Source organism: Tarenaya hassleriana, unplaced genomic scaffold (genome assembly GCF_000463585.1).
Source record: "Tarenaya hassleriana unplaced genomic scaffold, ASM46358v1 Cleome85, whole genome shotgun sequence".
Lineage (NCBI taxonomy): Eukaryota > Viridiplantae > Streptophyta > Magnoliopsida > Brassicales > Cleomaceae > Tarenaya > Tarenaya hassleriana.
Window position 1 is genome coordinate 363,293 of NW_010970923.1, and position 14,082 is coordinate 377,374.

Below are 14,082 nucleotides of genomic sequence, written 5' to 3' on the forward strand. Positions count from 1 at the left end.
TAACGGATAAATAATGCATTCATAAATCAATGAATCAATACAAAGTAAAATGTCATATCATGGATCATCCTAGAGCATTACAACCAACAACATCTACTTTCAAGTTATGAGAACCACCATTTCTCCATCTTGCCTCACCAAGATAATACGGCACACCCAGCTTTGGCATGGCCCATGACACGTACGATCGAGGCCTTGACAAGTGCTTTACTCATAGAGCTCCTAAATCTAACCGGTTTATGTGCAACGATTGTTCATAATCCGAATGGACAATCCAATCGATTATGCAATCCTAATCCCGAAACTCCCACTCAATCAAGCATATATAATATCTTGATTAAGTTACATACATTCATCCACTATGGACCATCCATAAGAAAGAATCATGTTATTCTGAATCACAGTTGATCAGTTTTAAGCAACGATTGCTCAAACCAGATCCCGAAACGCAAAATCTAATTTTGGTGAAGCGTCGGGTCCTAGACCGTTCGGTCTAGGCCTAGACCGATCGGTCTGGGCGGTTCAGTCTTCGGATCATAGTCGGTCCGTTCGGTCTGGAATGGTCAGTCCGTTCGGACTGACTCTTCAGTCTGTTCGGTCCGACTTTCCAGACCGTTCGGACTTGCCCCTTCGGACCTTCTCTCTCGGACTAGTGACTTAGACCGGACGGACTGGCTAAGCAGTCCGTTCGGTCTACACACCTTAGTCCGTTCGGTCCAACATCTTGGTCCGAACGGACTGAGGTCATTTAGTCCAGGGAGACGACAAACCCTAGACCGTCCGGTCCAGAGGACCAGACCGTTCGGTCTAGGCGGATAAACGCGATCAGATCACGTTCTTCGTCGTTACGGTCCCGATTCAGATCCGATTTCGACCCCGTTTTCGCCTGTGAACTTAGAACAGAAGCCTCTTGCACACTATGCAACAAAGAACATGAAATCTACCCTAGATCCATAATCAAATCATGCATAGTATCAATAGCAAACACGGATTCAAACAATTCAAATCCTATAACGTGTGTGATCGGGTTCTAACAAAATCATGTAGAGCAACCAGGCCCTGATACCACTGTTGGGTTTTCCTGGGATCTCATGAGCGAATCCTATTCCTAAGAGATCGGTTCTAGGGTTTGCGCAGCGGATGTAAGACAAAAATTTGATAAAACCCTAAAACCTATCATGCATGATCTTGTAGAAACGTTAGAACGCTTACCTCAATCGATCCGGGGCCTGTTTCAATTGATGTTTCGTCCGATCACTACAGGCAGGAAGAATACCTCGCCCTCTACACGTATCCACATCTCGGGATGGATTCCAACCTTTGGAACTTGTCTGCTAGGACACAAATCTTCTATTCGATGATGTGCTTTGAGAAAGAGAGATTAAGATCACTTCTTCAACCCTCTAGACTCTCCAAAAGGATCTGAAAAGTTCTCTAGGTCGGCTCCTCAGTGTTAGGGTTCTTTTTCTCCTCTTATTCAAGTGATTAACCCTAGATTCGGACTTTAAAATTAAATCTGAACCCCAGATCGAACGGACTGTTTAGTAGTCCGTTCGGTCTGGACACTTGGTCCGTTCGGACCAGTTTCATAACTGGGTCCGTTCGAACTGATGGGTCAGTCCGTTCGGTCCAACATTTGGTCCGTTCAGACTGAGCTCTCTAGTCCGTTCGGTCCAACAACTTGGTCCGTTCAGACTAGATGCTCCGGTCCGTTCGGTCTACTCCTAGACCGGACGGTCCGGACTACTTATCCAGATTTTTCGACGTTTTCTCGTGCATTTGTCCTTCCCTGCGTGTGTGACCCTGTAGGCTCATTCGATATAGCAGTATAACCCGAAATCTCTATTCCGGATATACAAGTCATAGGCGGTCTCTAGCAAGACACTATGACTACCTATCTCGAATAGAGTTTGTTCGTGATCTTACGAACGCCAGTGATGATTCCAGTTGATGATCCTTTTGTATCACGATATCATATGTCGAATATAAGGCATGGACAAGCCACCTTATCTGATTCGACTGCTTTCTCGTTCACTGAGTTCGACTGTCTGAAATAGACGACGTTCGTCTATAGTGCGGTCACACATTTCTACAGTCTCGCTCACACGAGGGGCCCAGCGATATCTCTCTCTTTTACGAGAGTACAAATCCCGTCTTTACTATCTACAATCCAGTACATGATTCGTCTCGTACCTGATACACGCCTTTATAGTCCTCATGTTGGATTCCGTAATCAAAGCGTGTAACTCCTCATGTTGGATTCCGTAGATATCTCAGGTCTTAGGATCTAATCATGGAACCGCCATATGAAATTCCAATCATGACGCTAGTCCATGTGACAATCTCATGCGGGTCATTCCAGTATTCCGTTCTCCAACGAATACCTATGACTGTGATCGTATCTAATACCTATGATCATCTATATGATCATCAATCACATATCATAGTAGTCTTATTATGTCATCATTCCCATAATGACACAAGACTAGGGAGTTTAATATCATTCATAATGATATATGGATTTCATAACACATCTAGTATACAAGAACATGTAATGAATCAAATACTCTCATAAAACATAGAAAGTATCAATACATCAAATGTATCTAAATAAAGCTCATAAACAGTACATCATAGAGCACTAAACCAACAGGTTCAATGCAAACCGATATCACATATCATCCTGGTGAAGATGCTCCTTCAACTGCTCATGAAACGCTTTCACTCGCACGACGAGTGCGACAATAAGAGGAGCAGCAAGCTGAACTCCTCCAGCAACAAGCGGAGTTCTTGCGCCGACAAGAAGAAGATCGAAAACTCATGAAGAACTGCGAGTGCAAGCAGAATTTTTCAATGAGTTCAAAACGCGAGGATTTTCGAGTTTCGGAAGCGGAGGACAAGGAAGCGGTGGCGGTGGCGGTGGCGACGGCGACGGCGATGAAGCCAATTACGATGGGGAAAATCAAAATTAAATATTTTATATTTTTTTGGTTTTGTAAATTAATTATTTAGAATTTTAATTATATATTTAAATATAATAATATATTTTTTTTATTTTATTTTATTTTATTTTTTTTATATAGTGACACAAATTAGTGACGCGATTGCGTCACCAAATTGGTGACGACTTGCGTCACTGCGTCACTAAATAGTAACGCACTTTTTCACGCAATATCGTCACTAATGTATGACGCAATTGCGTCACCAAAAAGTGTCACTAATTAGTGACGAAATTGCGTCACCAACTGGTGACGACTTTGATGACGCAAAGCGTCACTACTTGGTGACGAAAGATGGTGACGCTTAAAGCGTCATGTATTAGTGACGATTTGGTTATGCAATTGCGTCACCATTTAGTTACGCAAATTCATCACCGTTGCATCACCAAATGGTGACGAAATGCGTGCGTCACCCCCGCGTCACCAATTGGTGACGCTTGGTGACGAAATCGCAAATGGTGACGGTGCTATTGGTGACGCTTTTTTTGTGTCACTATTTCGTCACCCTTTGAAAAGGGTGACGCAAAATCGCTCGATGGTGACGCAAAATTTGCCTCATCATTTCCGTGTTTTTTTGCAGTGATTTAGTCGCATAGAAATCCTTTAAATACCATTAGATTTTTGTTCGAAAGTTTTTCAAAAATTTATTGAATCACGTCTTAAATTGTATATTCCAAGTAAAGGGTTAGTTGTATCGAGTGTTATTAGAATCTAGATCTGGTTAATATCGACTCCAACTCTTATAATTAATGGTGTGTGGGATGATGATATATGTGTCACGTATGAAAAACTAAGTCAATTCTTCCGTCATATAAATGAAGAACTGAAATCAAATCTTGAATGCTCATATAAATTAAATAATAAGTTGATAAGAATAGTAAAAAAATAAATATAATAAAATACAAGGACTAAAGAAAAAGATTGAATTAAATGGGACTCCAGCTTATATATATTTAAATTAGAAATAAATTGATTTGCTATATGTTGAATAGTTATTTGGGAGTAACAATGAAATAATAATAATTGCAGTAGTACAGTGGCCCGAGAAAAAAAAAACCACATTTCAAACTTACAATAGTATATTTGCACCAAATGGATTAAGAGAGCCTTGGATAAAGAAAGAATGACGGAAAATCAAGAGACATATAATATAAATAAAATGATAATTTAAGGATATCCGTAGCTTCTACCGTAATTATCTTTTTTTCTAGGAGTTTTTTTTCGTATCCTATTTTTATTCTCTTTAATATATTTATGCAACGTATATACCATTTTATATGGTTTTGCATTTTAAAATATAGTCCATTGTTGTAATTCAACAAAACAAAACTTATTTCCAAATAAAACTCTATTCGAAATATTATAACCCACAAAAAATATAAACATAGAAAATTATTCGGGTTTATCTAATTACAAATTATATTACAGTCAATAATTTGCATAAAAAATAATTGAGTATTTATCTTTATTTTACAATTTAATTTATATGAATATCTATATATATTTGTTCATTTAAATTTATTTATCTTTGTTTAAATAGAAAATTAAGACATTCTATAAGAAGGAGAATTTTTTTTGTTATTTATTATTTGGAGACTAACAAGCATTTCTTTTTTACACAAAAATGTAAAATTATACAAAATATTATGAAACTAATAAAATAATATATCTACTTAAAAATATCATATAAAAACATAAATTTCATTCTAATCGTTAACGTTATAATTTTTCATAAATATCTTTAAGATCTAATAAATAGTTATCCTATTGACATTTGAATTAATTTATGAATCTGAAATGAGTCCAACGAAAACTGTAGAAATTATTAAGATTTTAATGAGGGATAATATGAAATGTCAATTTAGTCGAGTAGAAAACTTTTAGGTGTCATTGGATTTATGTTCCGAACATTTTTCATAAACTTATCGAATCATGTCTTGAAGTGTATATTCTAAGTAAAAGGTTAGTCATATCGAGTGCTATTACAATCTAGATTTGATAAGTATAATTCTATTTGAGATTCTAACTTTTATGAGAAAATAAGTCAATTCTTCCATTATATAAACGAAAAGCTAAAAATAGGACTTGAATGATTATGTAAAATAAATAATGGGGTGATAAAAATAGTACAAAATAAATCTAATGAAATACAAGTCGACTAAAGGAGGGGATAACAAAGTCATTCTCAAGGTCATGAGTTCGATTCTATTGGTGGGAAGAGATGTAATTTTTTGACCAAAATGGTCCATATACAAAGGCTGATCTCAGGTCTAGGGTGGATATATTCGGGCCTAAGACCCGGGAAACCATCCTATTATAAAAAAAGTCGACTAAGGGAAGATACCTAGTTAAATGAGGTCCAACTCATATATATTTAAATTAGAAGTGAATTGATTTTACACAGTTTGTTAAACCAATATTATTGTGATAAAATATACATAACACATAAATATTTATATTATGCATGAAGCGCACGGGGTTAGTACCTAATTATTAGAATATGTTAGATAATCAAATGCGCAACTATTTACGAACCTACCACCATCAATATGCATTTTCCATAGTTATTATAATTGATGTGACTCCCTTATTATAATCGAGGTTTGGGTGTCCTTGATGAATGACAAGATGTCAGCCTTGGAGGAAGATCACGAGCTTCTCCAATTCGCCACGCCGAATCCAAGTGTTGTCTGATGATTCTGTTCGTCAGCTCCAGAGATGGAGTGTTTTGATGATGTTTTGTGTTCTTGAGTGATGTTTATCAATTGCTTCTACTTTTCATTCGTTTTCCTACTTTGTTTCGATAAAATAACGAGAAAATTTCTACAATTGTCTAAAAAATATCTATTTGGGAAATAATCAATATTTTTTCAAAAAAAAAATTTCGATTTTGTTTTGTTTCAGACCAAGAGAGGAAATGTCCTTCTATGTCTTTATAGATTCAGATTCGGAATGTAGGAGGTCCGTGGAGTGCCTTTGTTAAAAAAAATCATTTTTTTTTCAGAAAGTTTTTTCATAACGCCATATTAGTTCAGGTCAGGACAGGCAAGTCGACCAGTTTTTTTTTGGTAAAAAAATCATAAAAAGATTTTTGGAATTTTTTCATAACACAAGCTAGATCAATTGAGAAAGACCATTATTTACCTTCTCTCTTCTTAATTTTCATTAGTTTTTAATTTTCAGTGATATTTAGGCAAATAAATCTTAAAATTTATTATTCAATATTATAAAAATAGTTTTAAAGTTAACTTATCATGTCTATGATAGATCATAGATATAAATGGTGGTAGTCGCGACAATTTTGATCATAAGATTCCTATCTTCGTTTACTTTATTAGTAATGGTGACAATGGTGGTAATAAGATCCCGGCGTTGTTGACAGTGATTTTTTTAAGATTCAAATTCGGTTTTTATATAGGATTCGAATTTATATATATTTTTTTAAAACATTCATTCGATTCGAATTCAATTCGTATTCGATTTGTATAAAATATTTCGTTCGATTCAAATTTAGGTATATGTTATTACTCGATTTAGATTCAATTCGAATTCAGTTTTCATTGGATTTAGTTAGGTTCAAATTGGTTTTTATATATAATTTCGCTTGTTTCAAATCATTCAATTTTAATTGTATAATGAATTTAATGGATATATACAAATTAAATTTTCTTCGCAAAGTCTCCCGAAAATAAAAAGGATTTGATTATCATACATCATTTCCTTTTTTATCGTTGTTGTATTGATTAAACACTATTCAGGCATATTCTCAACCACATCATAAACATAATACCATGCAGAGGGTAAGATTCCGTCAAAATATTAACATAAAATTTTAAAATTAAATCTGATATATTTATAAATTGAAGTATTTAAAATATTTGGTGTTCGACATCAATCGATCGATAGAGTACTAATATAATTTTTATCAATAATTTTTATATATTTATAAATTAATAATGGGGGTTGTTCATTGGAGATATTATTATGTGATGCTATTATAATATTATTACACTATTGAAATTGCACCTTGCAAGCTTTAAATTCAGTTCTGCATCATTTGGCATGATTCATGCCTATGTTATTATGTGATGCTATTATTACACCATTGAAAGGTCGGAAACTATTATTGAGTTACATTATTACAATTTCGTATCTTGTAATAATATTTACAGTTGCCATTCAATGTGGATGTCAAGTTGTCAACTTGTTAAATATATAATCCCAACTGGCACAGTCAACAAGATAACTTTCTTATCGACTTGACATTATATTTCAATAATATTTATATGTTATATTTTAATAAATGTTTATTTATTGAATTTTTAATAGAACAATCATGAAGAAGACCATTATTTTTGTATCGGTTAATGTAATTGAAAGGATGATAAATGTGATGTTTTCAAAAATCCGGATGAGCAACACGGTCGTAGTATATATATTGCATATTGGCAAGGCCAATCACTGATTCACTGTTGTTGGGTGGATTGCGACGTACGAAGGAATTGAAAAAGTCATTCACGTGATTCCATTTTATTCCTCTAAATAAAAAACTTGTGCCGTAAGAAATAATGTCAATATATGACCATCTAAGTTTAATTAGTTGTGGTTACAATATATTGATAATACATATACGTAATATAAAAACTACATTATTAGAATTTGTTAGATCATCAATTTTGCAGCTAGTTACGAACGCACCACCATCAATATGCATTTGTCCATTTGCCCTAGTCATTATAATTGATGTGACTCCTTCGGTACCTACCCGCCTCTTGCTGTAGAGTATGCATGTTTATTATAAGCATTTCATATGTTTTTTTTTGGTAAAGAAGCATCTCATATGTTGATCGATGGTAAAAACACAAACACTTTTACCTTCACTTCTAAAAATCATCAGCGAACATGTCGGAGAAGGTTGTGTGAAAGTTTGGATTTGATAAGCAAAGGCTGAAGAACACAGGGATCGAAGAGACAGAATGGAGATTTTTTTAACAAAAGAATCCTCTGAGTTGTATTGCTTTCGATACACCGATACACATGTATATGCTACACATATATAACAGGAAAGAAACTAATGAGAAAAACAAAACAGAATAAACGCGGAGAAAAACAAAAGGGAATTTTACATTAAGATTTTAATGAGGGATAATGTGAAATGTCAATTTAGTCGAGTAGAAATCTTTTAGATTTCATTGGATTTATGTTCCGAACATTTTTCATAAACTTATCGAATCATGTCTTGAAGTGTATATTCTAAGTAAAAGGTTAGTCATATCGAGTGCTATTACAATCTAGATTTGATAAGTATAATTTTATTTGAGATTCTAACTTTTATGAGAAAATAAGTCAATTCTTCCATTATATAAACAAAAAGCTAAAAATAGGACTTGAATGATTATGTAAAATAAATAATGGGGTGATAAAAATAGTACAAAATAAATCTAATGAAATACAAGTCGACTAAAGGAGGGGATAACAAAGTCATTCTCAAAGTCATGGGTTCGATTCTATTGGTGAGAAAAGATGTAATTTTTTGACCAAAATAGTCCATATACAAAGGCTGATCCCGGGCCTAGGGTGGATATATTCGGATCTAAAACTCGAGAAACCATCATGTTATAAAAAAAAGTCGACTAAGGGAAGATACCTAGTTAAATGAGGTCCAACTCATATATATTTAAATTAGAAGTGAATTGATTTTACACAGTTTGTTAAACCAATATTATTGTGATAAAATATACATAACACATAAATATTTATATTCTGCGTGAGGCGCGCGGGGTTAGTACCTAATTATTAGAATCTGTTAGATAATCAACTGTGCAACTATTTACGAACCTACCACCATCAATAGGGCAAACTTCAGGATTACACCTAAACCGTCGCAGCCGTTTCACTGATACACCCCAAAAAATGTAAAAAAATTTATTTTCAGATTCTACACCCTATTTATGGTAAAATGACTCATATAACCCTAACTGTAAAATATTTAAAATAACCCTATGCATTTAAAATTAAAAAACGTGCAAAAAATTCCAACTAACCTTTTCTCTCTCTTCTATCACGCCATCTCTCTCCTCTCTCTCTCTTATATCCGCTCTCTACCTTATCGCACTTTCCCCTATTTTTTATGCTATTTATGACGAAATTGAGTGATTAGATAAAAAATATATTGTACATTTAATCGGTTAATTGTTATTATTTTTTGTAAGCTATTGAATCACTACGTGATATTTTTTTCTTCTGAAATGACTGTTCTGTGCATTTTTCAGGTATATAGAAAAATCAGTCATGATCGCAATTGTTAAGTTACAATAACATAATTGTTTAGACAATAATGATAATTAATTAGTTAAAATAAGTCAAAGGTCAAAATAAGTAAAAAAGTATAAAAAAAAGAAATTAAATAAGTAGAAAAGTCAAAAAATTAAATGTCTCATGTATCAAAAAATGGTTCATGTTTGTCGTATTATCTACCAAAACTAATATTTTACGATTTAATTACGACTTATTTGCGACTTCGCGAATCGGAAAAAATATTTGTATAAAACGTGTATTTTGTCGAAGATTTTTCAAAAGATGATGAATATACACTAATCATATCAAAAGAAAGAGTTTTAGATCATAAATTACATATTTATTAAACACTTGTACATTTTTTTATGTGCAACATTAAATGTATATTATCCTAAAACAAACACATCCACCTATATTAAATAAAATTAAACAAAATATAAAATTTATTAAAAAGAATTAATGTAAACCGATTATTATCACTTAATTGACAGATTTTTATGATCATTTGATAAAATAGAACTAAAATTTATGATTTTTTAAACAATTTAATTAGAATTCGGTGGTGGCAAATAAGTCGTAATAAAGTCATAAATTTTTTGTTTTGACCGATAATAAGACAAAATAAATCAAAATTCAACGTTCTCTCATGATTGGACCCACATTCTCTTGGTCTTTTACCTACATGGATTCACCACTTTCTTTACATTGGATCCACATTCTTTTAGCATATTCTCCACGTGGTTTTATATATTATTTTAAATATTTGGGTTTTTAGGACAAATTAGGTTCTAGAAAAATTTGATCTCAATTACTACTACCTATTAGTTACAATTACCACATCTTATTTACAACCTTTTTTTGGTTATATATGCGACTTTCTATATTTGTTTGTTTATGCAAAAAAATTGATTTCAGAAGATTAATATTTTGTCACGATCACTCTTTATTTACAATCTTATTTATGTTTTAAAATTTGGGTTCAGTTTGACTCTGAGAAATTCATTTCTATAAAAGATTATTTTTCAAAAATATTGGATAGTTTGATTCGGAAAAAAATACCGAAATTATCGGTTTGATACGACTCTCATATAACTTTTTAGATATTTTTTTAATTAGTTTTAACTTCCTTTGTATGGATCTATACAAAACTATAATAAGATAAAAACGTAATCAAATCTTATCTGAATTAAAAATAACCAAAATAATCACTAATGTTTTTTAAAAAATAAATATTTTGTTATAATATAATTTGATTATTAATCATTTCTATTTATTTATTTAATAATTTTTATTAATTAGTTCAATATATTAACATTTACGCTTTTGTATTATCAATTTTGTTAATTTTATATTCTAGATTTTTAGTGATAGATAGTGTTATAATATAATTTTATTTATTAATTATTTCTAATTAGTTTTATATATTATACATCATAATAGATAAGTTATTAATTCTTAAAATATTTTTTATAAAATTTTAAAAATAATTTAAAATAAACTATTTAATTAAATGAATCAAAATAATATAACTCATAATTGAAGAATTAGATTACATATCAATTAAATATTAAGTGTTTATTTAGATTTCGTTAGATTTCCCAGATTTCGATAGATTTTGATAGATTTCCCTCGATTTCGTATATATGTTTCGCTACTCAATTTTTCTCTCTCTCAACGTCTTTCTTTTTCTATTATTTTATTTTATTTTAAATTTGTAATATAAAACTCTTTTTTATTTTTATATGGTAAATTTTTTATCCCACGTGTGCAAATGTTACATGCTTGTTTTCATTAAGGTTATAGTAGTCTTTTCCAACAATTTTAAGGGTAAGATTATCTTTTGTTAATTCTTTATATTTTTGGGATGTATCGTTGAAAGACATGTGACGCTCAAGGTGTATTTGTGAAGTTTGCCCCCATCAATATGCATTTTCCCTAGTTATTATAATTGATGTGACTCCCTTCCATACCTACCCGCCTCTTGTTGTAGAGTACACTTGCTTATTATAAGCATCTCATATGTTGATGGGAAATCTCATCTAGTGAAAGCACAAACACTGTGACCTTCACTTCTAAACATCATCGGCAAACATCAAACATGTCCAAGATGAAGGTGGAGATTCTGTTCAAAGATACCATTAAGCCGTCTTCTCTGACTTCTCATCGTCTCAAAACCGTCGAACTCTCGTTCATTGACGAAAAAATGGCTCCGGTTTTCGTCGGCGGACTCTTCTTCTACAATTACAATGGCGCCGACAAAGCTGAGATCTCTGGGAAGCTTAAAAATTCCCTGTCCGAGACCTTGACCTGTTTTTACCCTCTCACAGGCAGAATCAACGACAAGGTCATTGAGTGTAATGACGAAGGTGCTCTCTTTATCGAGGCCCGTGCCAGTGTTTTGCTCTCGGATCTTCTAGTGAATCCGGATCCACTGACCCTGGTAGCTTTAATGCCAAGCCGCAGCCCAAAGGCCGAACTGTGGCCATTGCTTCTCGTCCAAGTCACTTTCTTTTCGTGCGGTGGTTTCGTCCTTGGGGTGTTAATTCCTCACATCGTGGCAGATGTAACCACGGTTTCTATATTTCTACGCGGTTGGGCAGCCACTGCGAGAGGCCATGGAGATATGGTGACGCCAAATTATTTATCATCATCCATGATCTTCCCACGTTTGCCCCACCAAGAACCTTACCCGATGCCAAAGGATGAGAGGAACCACGTGACGACGAAGAAGCCCGAATTCGTGACGAAGAGATTTGTGTTCGAAGCCGACAAGATCAATTTGCTGAAAGTCAGGGCAGCGAGTGAACAAGTGAAAGACCCAACGAGGTTCGAATCCATCGTGGGGCTCTTATGGTGTTGCCTGACGAGGGCAACGCGTTCGGACAATGGTGTCCAGAAGCCATCCTCTGTGCAGTTTCCTGTGAACATAAGAAACACGAACATATCTCCTATCTTGTCGGAAAACTCCATGGGGAACATCGTATTGTCTGTTAGCGTGGATACTGATGGTTCGGAGACAGGTCTTGAACAAATGGTGAGGAAACTCAGGGATAATAAGGAGAAAACATTGGAGAAGTTTCGTACGATGGAGGCCATGAAATTTGCGGAGGAGTATGAGAAACAAAGGTGGGATTTTATGTGTAGGATGATCAGCGGAGCCATCGACGGACACATTTTCACGAGCTGGGCAAGAACCGGGTTCTATGAAGTGGATCTTGGATTCGGAAACCCGAATTGGGTGACTGCGAATAATTTGAACTGGGAATTTGAAGTGTTCATATTGATGGATACGGAAAACGGACGAGGAATCGAGGTTTGGGTGTCCTTGATGAATGACAAGATGTCAGCCTTGGAGGAAGATCACGAGCTTCTCCAATTCGCCACGCCGAATCCAAGTGTTGTCTGATGATTCTATTCATCAGCTCCAGAGATGGAGTGTTTTGAGTGATGTTTTGTGTTCTTGAGTGATGTTTATCAGTTGCTTCTGCTTTTCATTGGTTTTTCCACTTTGTTTCGATAAAATAACGAGAAAATTTCTACAATTGTCTAAAAAATATCTATTTGGGAAATAATCAATATTTTTTCAAAAAATAAAATTTTCGATTTTGTTTTGTTTCAGAACAAGAGAGGAAGTGTCCTTCTTTGTCTTTATAGATTCAGATTCGGAATGGGGGAGGTCCTTGGAGTGCCTTTGTTAAAAAAATCAAATTTTTTTCAGAAAGTTTTTTCATAACGCCATTATTAGTTCAGGTCAGGACAGGCAAGTCGACCAGTTTTTTTTTGGTAAAAAAATCATAAAAAGATTTTTGGAATTTTTTCATAACACAAGCTAGATCAATTGAGAAAGACCATTATTTACCTTCTCTCTTCTTAATTTTCATTAGATTTTAATTTTCAGTGATATTTAGGCAAATAAATCTTAAAATTTATTATTCAATATTATAAAAAAATAGTTTTAAAGTTAACTTATCATGTCTACGATAGATCAGAGATATAAATGCTGGTAGTCGGCAATTTTGATAATAAGATTCCTGTCTTCGTTTACTTTATTATCAATGGTGACAATGGTGGTAATAAGATCCCGGCGTCGTTGGCAGTGATTTTTTTAAGATTCAAATTCGGTTTTTATATAGGATTTCATTCCATTCGAATTTATATATATATATATATATATATATTTAAAGCTTTCATTCGATTCGAATTCTATTCGTATTCGATTTGTACAAAATATTTCGTTCGATATTCAAACTCAGATATATGGTTTTACTCGATTTAGATTCAATTCGAATTCGGTTTCATAGGATTTATTTAGGGCAAATTTGTTTTTATATAAAATTTCGCTTGTTTCAAATCATTCCATTTTTAATTGTATAATGAATTTAATGGATATACAAATTAAATTTTCTTTGCAAAGTCTCCCGAAAATAAAAAGGATTTGATTATCATACATCATTTCCGTTTTTATCGTTGTTTTATTGATTAAAAACACTATTGAGGCATATTCTCAACCACGTCATAAACATAATACCATGCAGAGGCTAAGATTGCGTCAGAATATTAACATAAAATTTTAAAATTAAATCTGATATATTTATAAATTTAAGTATTTAAAATATTTGGTGTTCAACATCAATCGATCGATAGAGTACTAATATAATTTTTATCAATAATTTTTATATATTTATAAATTAATAATGGGGGTAAATAATTGTTCATTGGAGATGTGAAGTGGATATCGGATTCTCACGGTTCTCTCCGACGCTCGTGTGTTCAAGAACCGAAACAA

At 33.2% G+C, this 14,082-nt stretch overlaps 1 protein-coding gene across 1 annotated transcript; it reads left to right on the top strand.

The window, feature by feature from the left end:
• Positions 1-11,394: 11,394 nt before the first annotated feature.
• On the top strand, positions 11,395-12,702 carry LOC104803383 (BAHD acyltransferase At5g47980-like). The gene has a single exon (XM_010527314.2). The coding sequence runs from the start codon at positions 11,395-11,397 to the stop codon at positions 12,700-12,702; it is 1,308 nt and encodes a 435-aa protein (XP_010525616.1).
• The last annotated feature ends 1,380 nt before the right edge of the window (positions 12,703-14,082 follow it).

What these genes read in the sequence shown, in the direction of transcription:
- LOC104803383 (XM_010527314.2), top strand. Translation starts at nt 11,395, where the DNA reads ATGTCCAAGATGAAGGTGGAGATTCTGTTCAAAGATACCATTAAGCCG.